The sequence below is a fragment of the Pseudophryne corroboree genome, chromosome 1 (assembly GCF_028390025.1).
Source record: "Pseudophryne corroboree isolate aPseCor3 chromosome 1, aPseCor3.hap2, whole genome shotgun sequence".
Lineage (NCBI taxonomy): Eukaryota > Metazoa > Chordata > Amphibia > Anura > Myobatrachidae > Pseudophryne > Pseudophryne corroboree.
Window position 1 is genome coordinate 579,637,972 of NC_086444.1, and position 12,743 is coordinate 579,650,714.

The 12,743-nt window shown below is 46.8% G+C and overlaps 1 protein-coding gene across 1 annotated transcript in view; it reads left to right on the forward strand.

Annotated features, from left to right (window-relative positions):
- SVEP1 (sushi, von Willebrand factor type A, EGF and pentraxin domain containing 1) overlaps positions 1-12,743 on the forward strand; it is a 598,519-nt gene that overhangs the window by 445,506 nt on the left and 140,270 nt on the right. The window contains exons 31-32 of the mRNA XM_063914219.1: positions 383-556; positions 1,065-1,184. Coding sequence (XP_063770289.1) covers positions 383-556; positions 1,065-1,184 — 294 coding nt within the window. The remainder of the gene's footprint in view (positions 1-382; positions 557-1,064; positions 1,185-12,743) is intronic.

Below are 12,743 nucleotides of genomic sequence, written 5' to 3' on the forward strand. Positions count from 1 at the left end.
GGTCCGGCAGCGGCGGCTCCTGATTGGCTGCCGGTCTGCGAGCTCTGATTGACTCACGGATCGGCGTTTCAGTCAATGTAATACACGCTGCCGCCACTGGACTCAGGGAGGGTAGTGACTGGGCAGGCAGGCACATGCTGCACTCTCCTCTCCCCAACACCCAGTGTCTGTAAGGTACTGTGTACCGCTGGAAATTTCTTACCGGTATGCAGTACCGCCTCGTACCGCCATACTTGTAGCACTGCATACAGTTGTTCAATTTAAGTTGTGTGCCAGGTGCCTTCATTTATAACTGGCTGACTTTTCTTTAAAAAAATATGCCAAGATATACAGTATATGTATTACACTAATGTAGTTGCTTCAAAATTCTTAATTATGTAAGGGATCAGCTGCGGAAGACCTCCTCACCTGAACAATGGAGTAAATACTGATGAAGACTTTTTTGCTGGAAGCACAGTCACGTACCAGTGTAATAGTGGTTACTATCTGCTTGGAGATTCAAGGATGTTTTGTACCGACCATGGAAGCTGGGACGGCACCTCACCTATATGTCTGGGTACGTTCATTTTAGTTTATTTTGCTTTGTAAAAAAATAATATAATAATACTGTATGTTCCATTTTATCCATTTATTTAATTGGTACAAAGAGGTCAATAACTATCCTATAATACCAGTCTATACAAGGGGCAAACCATAATTCTGGGATGTGATTTATTGGGGTAAAATTAGGGCAGCAACAAAGATCACATTAGTACTGTGTGTCTGTTTTTATAGCAATTTTTTGATTTAATATTGTAGTAGAAAAATATTTTACCCTATGTGGATATCATTTAAAACCCCTCTCTTATCCCTTATCTGGTGTAGTGCACTTTGAGAGTATTTCTTTTTAACATCTTGTTAGATATAGTAAGCTAATTATTTTATACACAATACAAAACTGTATTCTTATTTTGCTAACTGACCTTCATAAGATGCCTTTTGGAATGCATTGTGCACTGGAAATAATAATGACTACCCAGAGAAATAAAATATTTGTTCATTACTGTCATTTTTCTTCTTTTAAGATGTTGATGAATGTGCAGTTGGATCCGATTGTGATAAACATGCCTCTTGCAGAAACACCAATGGTTCTTACATCTGTACCTGTATCCCCCCATATACTGGTGACGGGAAAACGTGTTTAGGTAAAGTTACCATCTAAGGATGTGGCTACAGTAGTACCTGTACAATGCCTCCAGGGGGCTCACATCTTGTGTAATTCCATTGTACCTTTCCTGTATTGCTTTAATATACCATGGGCTATCTTATGATGTCTTGTGCCAATATATATACTCATGTGTGATTCCTAGTAATCATTGCTATCACATATACAGTAGCACAGATGGGTAATAGTACAATGGGGGTCATTCCGAGTTGTTCGCTCGCAAGCGGATTTTAGCAGATTTGCTCATGCTAAGCCACCGCCTACTGGGAGTGAATCTTAGCATCTTAAAATTGCGAACGATGTATTCGCAATATTGCGATTACACACCTCGTAGCAGTTTCTGAGTAGCTTCAGACTTACTCGGCATCTGCGATCATTTCAGTGCTTGTCGTTCCTGGTTTGACGTCACAAACACACCCAGCGTTCGCCCAGACACTCCCCCGTTTCTCCGGCCACTCCTGCGTTTTTTCCGGAAACGGTAGCATTTTTTCCCACACGCCCATAAAACGGCCTGTTTCCGCCCAGTAACACCCATTTCCTGTCAATCACATTACGATCGCCAGAACGATGAAAAAGCCGTGAGTAAAATTCCTAACTGCATAGCAAATTTACTTGGCGCAGTCGCAGTGCGGACATTGCGCATGTGCATTAAGCGGAAAATCGCTGCGATGCGAAGATTTATACCGAGCGACCAACTCGGAATGACCTCCAATATTCACACTAACAGAGTTTCATTATGAATTTCTTAGTTTCTGAAAGTATGAGCATTAACAGGAACTACAACTACAGTATGCCATTGTTTACAGTTTATAAAATGCTCTGTTCTGCAAAATATACTATGTCATTATAGATGTGTAAAGGCTGTCACTGAAAAGAACAATACAAATTACTTCAATGTTATATGTTAGGAACAGTCTATTAAACAGTTTAAGCTTCCGTCCACTACAATTTTACAGGCAAGTAGCTTCAAGTAGGACAATCTGGCATTACAGTAAAAATCCACGTCTGCTTCTGTGATGCAAGAAAACTTTGATAATTGTGAACATACTATGTTACAAAACATTGCTTACTGGCACCAGCAGAACGCCCAGACTAAACCTTCTATCATCTGATGTTGGACCGCATGACATCATTACACAATAACCTTACAAATAACTGTGAACTAACTTAACTTATCTAGAAATAAATGACACAGAGAAATAACGACACAGACCACTGAAATGCCATTAAAATCGGTCAACCGTTATTTATTATGATATATTTAAGCTAAGTATGGTGGCAGTAAGAAAGAACGGCCAGACCAACAGTGACATTACGACTTATTGCTGCTACGCATGTCCACGACATGACTTCTTCATCTCATTGGCTTACGCCAATAAGTGCTGAGTTTCCAACACTCTCCCCAATACACCATAATATAGCCGGCCAGACAGCCGAGCCCCAATGACCCCCGGTAAGGAGGACAAAGTATACGATGTATTGGGCAAAGAGCGCACCCACAAACAGCGGCGCAATAGCCACTGTAACTGCCGTTCTTTCCCGCCACAGAGAGTGGTTGACAAACCCCAACCGGCAAAGAAAAAGAAAAACGGGTGGGGAAAACGTGACTCGGGGAGGGAGGGTGGGAAAATCCTGAGAGAAAGAGGCAGAAAGCATATCCTGTCTCACACAAAATGTCTGCTAGCTCCTCCCTACACTCCCACTATTCTAATTAAGACCAACCCCCCCAAGCCTATTAACTGTTAAGTAACCTGAACATTGTGTAAAGCCCATGCAATCCTAACAGCCTAGAATTTTACGCCCGCTTGCGCTATTCGCACGCGCTCTTCATAAACCTTCTATCATCTGATGTCGGACCGCATGACATCATTACACAATAACCTTACAAATAACTGTGAACTAACTTAACTTATCTAGAAATAAATGACACAGAGAAATAACGACACAGACCACTGAAATGCCATTAAAATCGGTCAACCGTTATTTATTATGATATATTTAAGCTAAGTATGGTGGCAATAAGAAAGAACGGCCAGACCAACAGTGACATTACGACTTATTGCTGCTACGCATGTCCACGACATGACTTCTTTATCTCATTGGCTTACGCCAATAAGTGCTGAGTTTCCAACTCTCTCCCCAATACACCATAATAGAGCCGGCCAGACAGCCGAGCCCTAATGACCCCCGGTAAGGAGGGCCAGAGTATACGATGTATTGGGCAAAGAGCGCACCCACAAACAGCGGCGCAATAGCCACTGTAACTGCCGTTCTTTCCCGCCACACACCGGCCTGTAAGGAGCTGGTGCCGCTACCATACCCTGACTAACAACGAACTAACTAAAACTGACCTATAAAGAACTCGGAAACTATCTTCCAACCTAAACAAATGCCCTCATCAGACAAAAAAGAGACGCCATCAGGTCTACTGAAATGGGCGTCCTAAAAACGAGTAAGGGGCGGGGAGGGGAACGACCTGTCCCGAAGTGAAAACCTGCAAAACCTGCCGCAGAGGGCGCAGGCCAATAGCACCCTCTGGGATCTGAGGAGAAAAGCAGGGCAAAATCCAACGGGACCCCAACCGTACAAACGGTGACGAGTGGCCAAAAAAGGCTACAGGTCGAGTCCAGTCGAGGAGAGACGAAAAGACGGGTCAACGAGTTAGAGCCAAGGCACTCCCGCAGCCCGCCAAAAATGTAGCGGCTGGCAAGGGCACCCCAACACCGACCCGCCGGCACGCCATCCCGTCGTCCCACGAGTGAACTGAAAAGAAACCAAGGAGAACAAGAAAAATTTGAGGCAAACCAGAAGAAGGCCTGCCGTAAACTGGACAATGGAATCACCTGACATACCGCTTGTAGGCATTGAATTTCCATCGACCAAGCGCTTTAATCTCAGTCTCAGAAAAACCCAATGAAGCGGCTGTTGTCGCAGCACCAATACGAAAGGAATGTGTGCCATACAGTAATGGCGACAATCCCAACGCAAGGATACATTGCTTAAATACCCACCGGAATTGGTACAACGTCAAAGGTGACCCATCGAGGTGGACAAGCCACGCTCCGCCACAACGTGGCTGGGAGTCACCATACACGCGTGCCAAGGTTACGGGGCAGATGCTAGTGTTAGGGCAGGCAGGCAAGGTAATCCAGTGCCCACGCCCCAACTGATCCGTATTAGAACGGCTTAATTTGCACAGTAACGCATCCACCAGCAACACATGGGACTCAAGCAAAGAAGGGGCCGCGGACCTGGAGGGGGCCACCAACTCGCCGATCCGAAAGGCTCCGTAAAAAGCCATAGCAAAGGCAAGCCGGAAAAGCAACACCTCATACTGAGAATTGCAAACGGATGGTAAGACCTCCATCAGGCGACCCAGCAGCGCAACCGATATAGGATGCCTGATGTCCACAGACACAGGAGTGCCACGAGCCCAGCCCTGCATACAGCGTCTCACCAAAAAGCTTTTAGTGAAATCATGGCTACACTGTAAGCGCAGAAAAAAGGAGATACCTGCCAGCATCTGGCTGACAACTGCGCGCGACCTACCAGCTTCGTACATACGCCAGACAAAAGCCACAGTAGTCGAAAGGAAGGCTTACCTTCATTTCGCCTGTGCGCAATGAATGCCTCCCATCGATGGAACGCCGCCCGATATTTCACCAGCGTGGCTGGAGCCACCGACTGGCTGGCCAAAGCAGTTATCCCAGCCATATAACCTGCCAGCAATGAGAAGGGCATACGTCACCTGTAAGCGCTGCAGCAGGGGCCAACGTGCGAAACCGAGCCCACTGTTGTCTAGAGAGAGCATCGGCAATGCTGTTGTCAACCCCTGGGACGTGCCGCGCAATGAAGTGAACATTCTGACGCAAACAGAGCAAGACCAGGCGGGCCAACAAGCGAAGAACTGGAAGCGAGGAAGATCGCTGCCCATTGATCGCCTGAACCACGCCCAGATTGTCACACCAGAAGACCACGTGCTGGTCTTTGATCCGCTCCCCCCACAGCTCCAATGCAACGACAATGGGAAACAGTTCCAGCAAGAAAAGGTTGCGGGTTAAGCCCTGCCGGAACCAGGAGACCGGTAAGGGGCAGCGGACCATGCACCATCGAGGTACGCACCGTATCCCCAGGAACCCGACGCGTCGGTGAACAACTGGATACCTGGGCTGTGGACCGCCTCAGACAGCCAAATGGCTACGCCATTAAACTCATGCAGAAAGGCATCCCAAACTTGCAGGTCCCTGCAAATCTCAGATGACAATCTAATGAAGTGATGCGGCCTACGAGCGCCAGCCATCGCCCGCTCCAATTTGCGGCAAAAGATTCTACCCATGGGAATGACCCTGCATGCAAAATTGAAAAGACAGAGAAGGGATTGGCACTGGCGCAAGGTAACCTTGCCACCTGCCAATGCCCTCTCAATACACACACGCAACTTGGCAACTTTGTCTAAGGGCAATCGGCAGCATCCCGCCTCAGTATCCAGTTCGATGCCTAGATACGAGAGGCAGGTGCAAGGACCCTCACATTTATCCGGAGCGATTGGTACCCCGAACTCGGAAAAAAGTGCTTTCAAGGAGAAGAGCAGCCGAGCACACCTGTCCGAGCCGCAAGGCCCGATGCACAGGAAATCGTCCAGATAATGTGCGACTCCCGGTTTCCCCGTCCCAGCGCAAACGCACCAATGGAGAAATGAACTAAAAGCCTCGAAAAAAGCACAGGAGACTGAGCAACCCATGGGTAGGCATTTGTCGATGTAAAAGCCGTCGTCCAGCTTAAAGCCCATGAAACGAAACGAATCAGGGTGCAATGGAAAAAGACGAAATGCAGATTCCACATCAACTTTACCCAATAACGCATGGGGGCCGCTGCTCTGACTAATTTCAAAGCGTCATCAAACGATTGATACGTAACCGAGGATAGCGCCTCGGGGATCGCATCGTTAACAGATGTGCCATGAGGGTAAGATAGGTGCTGGATTAGCCTAAATTTGTCAGGAGTTTTCTTAGGGACCACTCCAACTGGGGATAAAACCAAATTTGGCAAAGGGGGTGCAGCGAAGGGGCCGGCCATGCGTCCCAGCTGCACTTCCTTGGCCACTTTACCTTGCAGAACGAGGGGAAGCTCTCTGGCCGAGCGCAAGTTCCGAGGAGCTGAGTAAGGGACCTCGCCGCTAATGGGGAGGCGAAATCCCTCGGTAAAACCTTCCAGTAAAAATTGGGCCTGAGGGCGAAGTGGGTACCAAGTAAGCCATTTGCGCATGGCGTCCAGCCGGACAGGGGAGAGGGCTTTACTTAGCACTAGTAACGCCGGGGGATCTGCCACCGGACCCGCACCGGCAGGCTTGGGACATTCCTTAGCCGGGTGGGAAGCTACGCAGCGCAGGCAGCTGTGCCGGAAACGACATTTGGACCCAGATCCGCAATTGCCGTTGTTAAAGGCAAAACAATGACCTTTGGACCCTCGTCCCGTGGTGGCCCGAAAGGAGCCCCAAGCGGACGTGCTAACGGGCTGGGCCGTAGAGGCTCGAGGGAGCCCTCCGTAACCTCAAGCCATACCTCCACAACCTTGACACCGAAAGCCAGGAAATGGAGACCGTGCTGTTTACGCCTGAACTCCGTGTCGTACCGAAGCCAGGCAAGGGGCCTGTTAGAAAGGAATAGACCATGAATCATGTGCAGGTAGCGCACGATGTTCATGGCCTCTTCCGGGCGAGTCTCCAGGTAATAGGCTGCGAATGTGTAGAACCCCTGGAGCCAGTTAACATAGGACCTATATGCGTCCTACCTATCCCACTCTTTTTCTTGGCCGCCACCAAAGCCTTCCGGGTCTTGGATGTTAATACGAAGACATCCACGTAAGATCCGCTATTGATACGATCCCGTATCCGTGGGCGGAGACCCCGCATAACCTTGGTGTATGGGCAACGCACGACGTCGCTGGGACTGCCCTCTTCCGGACTGCTGCTACTGCTACCATGCCTCCGGCGGCGCGATCGCTTACTGCGCTTGTGGGAACGCCCGTGCCTATGGCGTTTACCCTTGACAACCTTCGCCTGGTCTTTGCCCTTGGCAGTCTCGGCCCCGGCACCCTGCTGACCCAAAACGCCATTACCATTAGTCTCACAAGATGGGGATGCCTGGGAGGCCCGTCTCGTGGCAGCCGATGCAGAAGACTGGTCGCTGTCGCTGGAATCACTCTCCGGCATGTCCACCGGATCTGCAACAGGAGAGGGAACAGAAAGTGCCAGCGAAGAGCCTGGCAAGTGGTTAAGTGCAGGCGCCTGTGCACTGGACCCAGTGGAAACAAACGGCTGCTGACCTGCCGCAGAAGGGGGAGCGGCGCATAACGACGTCAGCTGAGCGACCAATGGGGTGAGTGCAGACCGCAAGTCACCGAAATGGCCCGCCGAGCCACTTGAAGATGACCGCGCCGTCAACAGGGGAGTCAAAATTCCTATAACCGAGACAAGCAGTACAGAAACCGCCGCCGTGTCCCCGTCCGCAGGAGCGGCCACTGTCGCAGGAGCAATAGGGAGGACCACGCTGCTGGTCGTAGGTGCGCCGGCGGCCAAAGGCCCCGCAGCACCAGCCGGATGCGCAGTGCCTGAAGCTGTGTGTCTCGTCCTGCGCCCAGTGCCCGCCCGGGACCGGCCAACAACCGCGAGGGGGCTGCCGACCGGACGTGGGGCACCTAATGCAGGGCGAGCATAAAACACTGCGGTGTCCCCCAGGCTGGGCACAGCAGCACCGCGCCTCTCGGCACGCCGTGCTCGGGGGCCGCGTGGCGAGAAGAGCGCACGTGCCGCTGCCCCCGGATGCACCACGCGATACCGTAGGGGCCTATCAGCTGGAATGGGTTGAACAGTATTGGGGGGAGACGAGCCCCTAGAGGCTGACAAATTATTCCCCCCAGTGGACCCGCCTTGCCCCCCACCTGTGGCCAGTGTCCGGGTGGTGCTGCGTGTGCCCCTGCGCCTGGAGGCTGCCGCAGCACCCCCAGGGGTAATGTCCCCCTGTGTCCGCCCGCACTCCCCCGCCACCGGCACGTCCCGTGCGCCCTGCGCGGCTGAGGGGGCTGGGGCGGGAGAAGCGCCGTGTGTAGCCGCGATCCGCCGGAGCCCACGCAAGCACGTCGCGGGACCTCCGGCGGAAGTAGCCCCCAGACCGTCAGGGGAAGCACCCACAAGTGCGCCCGCAGCAGCAGGTAGCCGGGCAGGGCTGAGGGACTGGCGGTGGCCCAGCGCGGAAGATACTGCTGAAGCCGCACCAGACCCGGTGACTAGGTAGCGAGCAGGGGGGTGCGCCCGTCTGCGTGGGCGAGCGGCCATTAGGAGAAGAATGAAAAAGGGGATAGTGAGGGAATAAGAGAAAGAAGGGAGAATAAAGAGGCTATAGAGTAGATAGTAATTAGTGAAAGAATAAAGCAGAGTGGAGAAAGAGGATTTTGGAGATACAAAATGAATCAAAGAGCTACTCACAGGAGCATAGGGCCTTCTGCTGGAAAATCCTGAGAGAAAGAGGCAGAAAGCATATCCTGTCTCACACAAAATGTCTGCTAGCTCCTCCCTACACTCCCACTATTCTAATTAAGACCAACCCCCAAGCCTATTAACTGTTAAGTAACCTGAACATTGTGTAAAGCCCATGCAATCCTAACAGCCTAGAATTTTACGCTCGCTTGCGCTATTCGCACGCGCTCTTCATTCCCTTGTGACCCATATAAGCTCTGAGACTCTTTGCAAAACGACTAAACAGTTCTTACTCTTTCAAACAGCTTATCTGTCATATTAGCTTTGCAAAACTGTACAGCACCAACAGTGACGTGCGGTGGGGCGAGGCTGGTGAGGCAGAGCCTTTTCTGTCATACTATCATTTAAGCCAGAGTTTTGACTGTATAAAGTACGTATATGAAAAATACAAAGAATATGTTTGAAATATCTTCTTTGCATTAGTCTAATCATTTTTATAGCCAAAACTCTGGAGTAAAAAGTCTATGGCAGGTGAGGCAGCCTATTTGTTCCGCACATCTCTGATGAAAACTCAATAACTTTCCAGGAGTTTATACTGCTGCAATATGGCTCTGGTGCTAGGCAGTGCCTCCTGAGCCATTTAGCTCATCGCACGTCCCTGAACGCCAAACCGAAAATGCAACACAACACTAATAACTTCCTATTTCCTCGGTATGTTTATAAACAGAATAATCTTGCTTATTACAAACTCTATTACTAATATATCATTAGATGTCTCAATCTAGACTGTATAACCAATAACAACACCCAATATATATCTTTATAACCCGAAACTGTAGTAACTTTAGAGAGACTGTGATTGGTGCTTAGAGTTCACAGCTTTATTAATTAAATGGAAATATCAGTGCAGGGTGGTAGGAAAGTAATGCATCCCCTCAACAACATCCATTAAAAATCTAACTAAACAATTGCGGTAGAGCCTACTCCCAGACATACAATGGATTAAGGAGCAGCCTGCCTTATTTGGCATAGTAATAGTCTCTCTGTAAGATAACGACCAGGCCTCCTTGAGGTAGTGACTAACTGGCCTTATCAAAAGGGAAGTGCACCATAGTTGCCTACCCTCCCTCATTCTGCAGGAGACTCCCTGAAATAGCAGCAGTCTCCCTGACTCCCTAAATAGTCTAGCAATCTCCCTGATTGTACCTTATCCCCCATTATGTAGCTGTTACATTCTTAGGGGGGGGGGGGGGAACCAAATCAGAGATACATTTAAATGGGAACATCAGTGCCATTTCCCTGTATTGGTTATAAGGCACAATGATCCCTATAGCTACATGCATTTTAAATAAGGTTTCTCGTGGCCACTTACAGTATATGGAACCTCTTGTAAAACACAAAATCCTGCAAAATATCAGTGTCTTTTCTTCAACAAGTAGATCTTACTAACTTTGGGGCTCATTTACATTTGGATATAAGTCATTTTTATGACACGCCTCTCAGATGTAGTAGTACACGTTCGCTCTGATTGGTGTTACTAGCACAGTCTGCCTGAAATCCTTTTTCAAAAGTAGGCAAGTATGAAGTGCACACCAACCACACTTGCTCCCAAAGTGGTCTCCCACTTACCTCCCCACCTTCCCTGTTGGAAGAAAATCAACAAAAAAACTCTCCAACACAACATTAAACTGATAAAAGGAGGCAGCTTGCTGTTAATGTGCATTTTAAAGCCTGTAAAAAATAACATCCCTTCTCATCAGCTATAGGCATTTCCCATAAACTCACCCTGTAACTCACTTAACTCCCTGCCCACCATCCCAGAACAGCCATTTACTGCAATATAACCTGGGTGCTTACCTTTCCTCCATGTCCTCTAGCTTAGTTTCTTTACTGTTTGTAGACAAGTACAGATATGCAGAATGAAGTCAAATGAATGAATGCTATTACTAGTACTGTATTTGCAAATACAGGCTCATAACCGAAGAACTATTATCATTAAGAAACAGGTTAGAAACATGTCAGTCTTGTTGTTTTGGGAAACCATGTTATTTTTAAAAATATGTATATTTATATTAAAAAAATTGGAATTATATTTAAATTACAAATCTCTGCATCTTAGCATTTTGTCTGTTCCTGAAGCTAAAATTATTCTTTTCTGGAGGAGAAAAGATTTTAATAAGGGCAGTATAACAAAGTGTTAAAAGGCTATGCGGAAACATATGACGTTATATGAATTAGGTTACAGATAAATATTGTTAACAAAGAGTACACAAAACTAACTTCACTCTTATAGGATCCATTGAATTATACGTCATCTCGTAGCACAGAATGCAGAAAATAAGTAAACTTAAATTTAAGATTAAAAGTTAAGCAGAGGTTGATTGAAAAGGGAAACCCAAGTATCCAAACATTTTGTAAAGTGGTGTAGGGGCTTCATAAAATACTGTTAATATACCCCATTTGGTATGTACTGTATGTCTAACTTCATTATCATAGTCAAGGTGGGGCAACTGTTTATTTTCCCATGATGCAGCAATTTCAGCGTTTGTAGCACTAATAAGGGGTCTATTCATGAAGCAGTGAAAAGAGTGGAGATGTGTGCCAGTGGAGAAGTTGCCCATGGCAACCAATCAGCATTGAAGTAACATTTATAATTTGCATACTATACAATTGTACGGAGCAGCTGATTGGTTGCCATGGGCAACTTCTCCACAGGCTCACTTCTCCACACTTTTCACTGCTTCATGAATAGACATCTAAGGATGTAACTGATTAATAATGTATTGTTTATGAACCTCTGGCAATTGTAAAGATATCAAAACAATAATTTGTGATCAGAAAGGATAGTAACACGAGATATGGAGGAGATTGGGTGTCTGGCTACAAGGGCTGAAGTTCAGTTCTACCACTTGCACCGAAAATATCCATAGGGATATTTTTCAAAGCTTGGAGAGAGATAGGTGAACATAGATAAAGTAACAACCAATCAGCTTCTCTAATTTTTCTAGCATGTCCTGTAAAATGACAGACAGAAGCTGATTGGTTGGTACTATAATTCCTGCAGCATAGGCTAAATTTAGTAAGGATATTTTATGAAGCTTTGTCCGGACTAGATACCATTTGAAATCTAAGCGTTCTCATTACTGTACATATTTATGGACAACTGTGAAACTTCCTCTTGGACATGTTTTATTAAGAACATATCTGCAGAAGTCTGTAACAGTTTATCTCTATGATCATTCAAAGTATAAGGATACAAACTGGTCCAGATTTTTGACAAAAAAAATAAATAAATGAAAAATATTGATTGGTTAATTGATTGATTGAAACGTTATTTGAAGATGTATTTGGAATGGAAAATTATGTTAGTGGAAAGGTAATATACAGCAATAGGTCAATTTACTTAAATGTATGCAGATGTGAGTCTTATGGCACTGTAGGGTTATATTTTTATATACAGTTTTGTATTATTTTTTATTGTTTTATTTTTGCCTTTGATTTTGCATCCCAAGCACCAAAATAGAGATTACACTCACTTACACTAGTTTTGTGTTTCTGCATGATCCATAGGGGTATATTTATTAAGGTGCAGGTTTTTAGAAGTGGAGATGTTGCCCATAGCAACCAATCACCTAGAAGATAATAGCTACAATCTGGTAACTATCTGCAACATCTTCACTTCTAAAAACCAGCACTTTAGTAAATGTACCACATAATGTCAGAACTAAATGTTTTCCTAAACTTGGAGGTAATATGTGATAGTGTTTTCATTCGAGCTATAAACCTCAATAGATTTGTTACATTTTTCAAAGGGAAGGTATATGAGAGGCAAGTGTTCACTGTAGAGTAAAGATACCTGATCTTTAGACACTAGTAGAAATGTCACATAGTGGGGGCAAATGGGAGCAAAGGAGGCAACTCTGAGTCACAATGTCACTTACAAATAAATACCCTTCTATTTCCAAGCTTAAAACATTTGAAAGGAAGGGGGGGGAAGGGGGGGAGACATGAAGGGGAGACTGGGTTCCCCTGATTGACAACTTCTGAGAAAAATGAAGAGGCTAA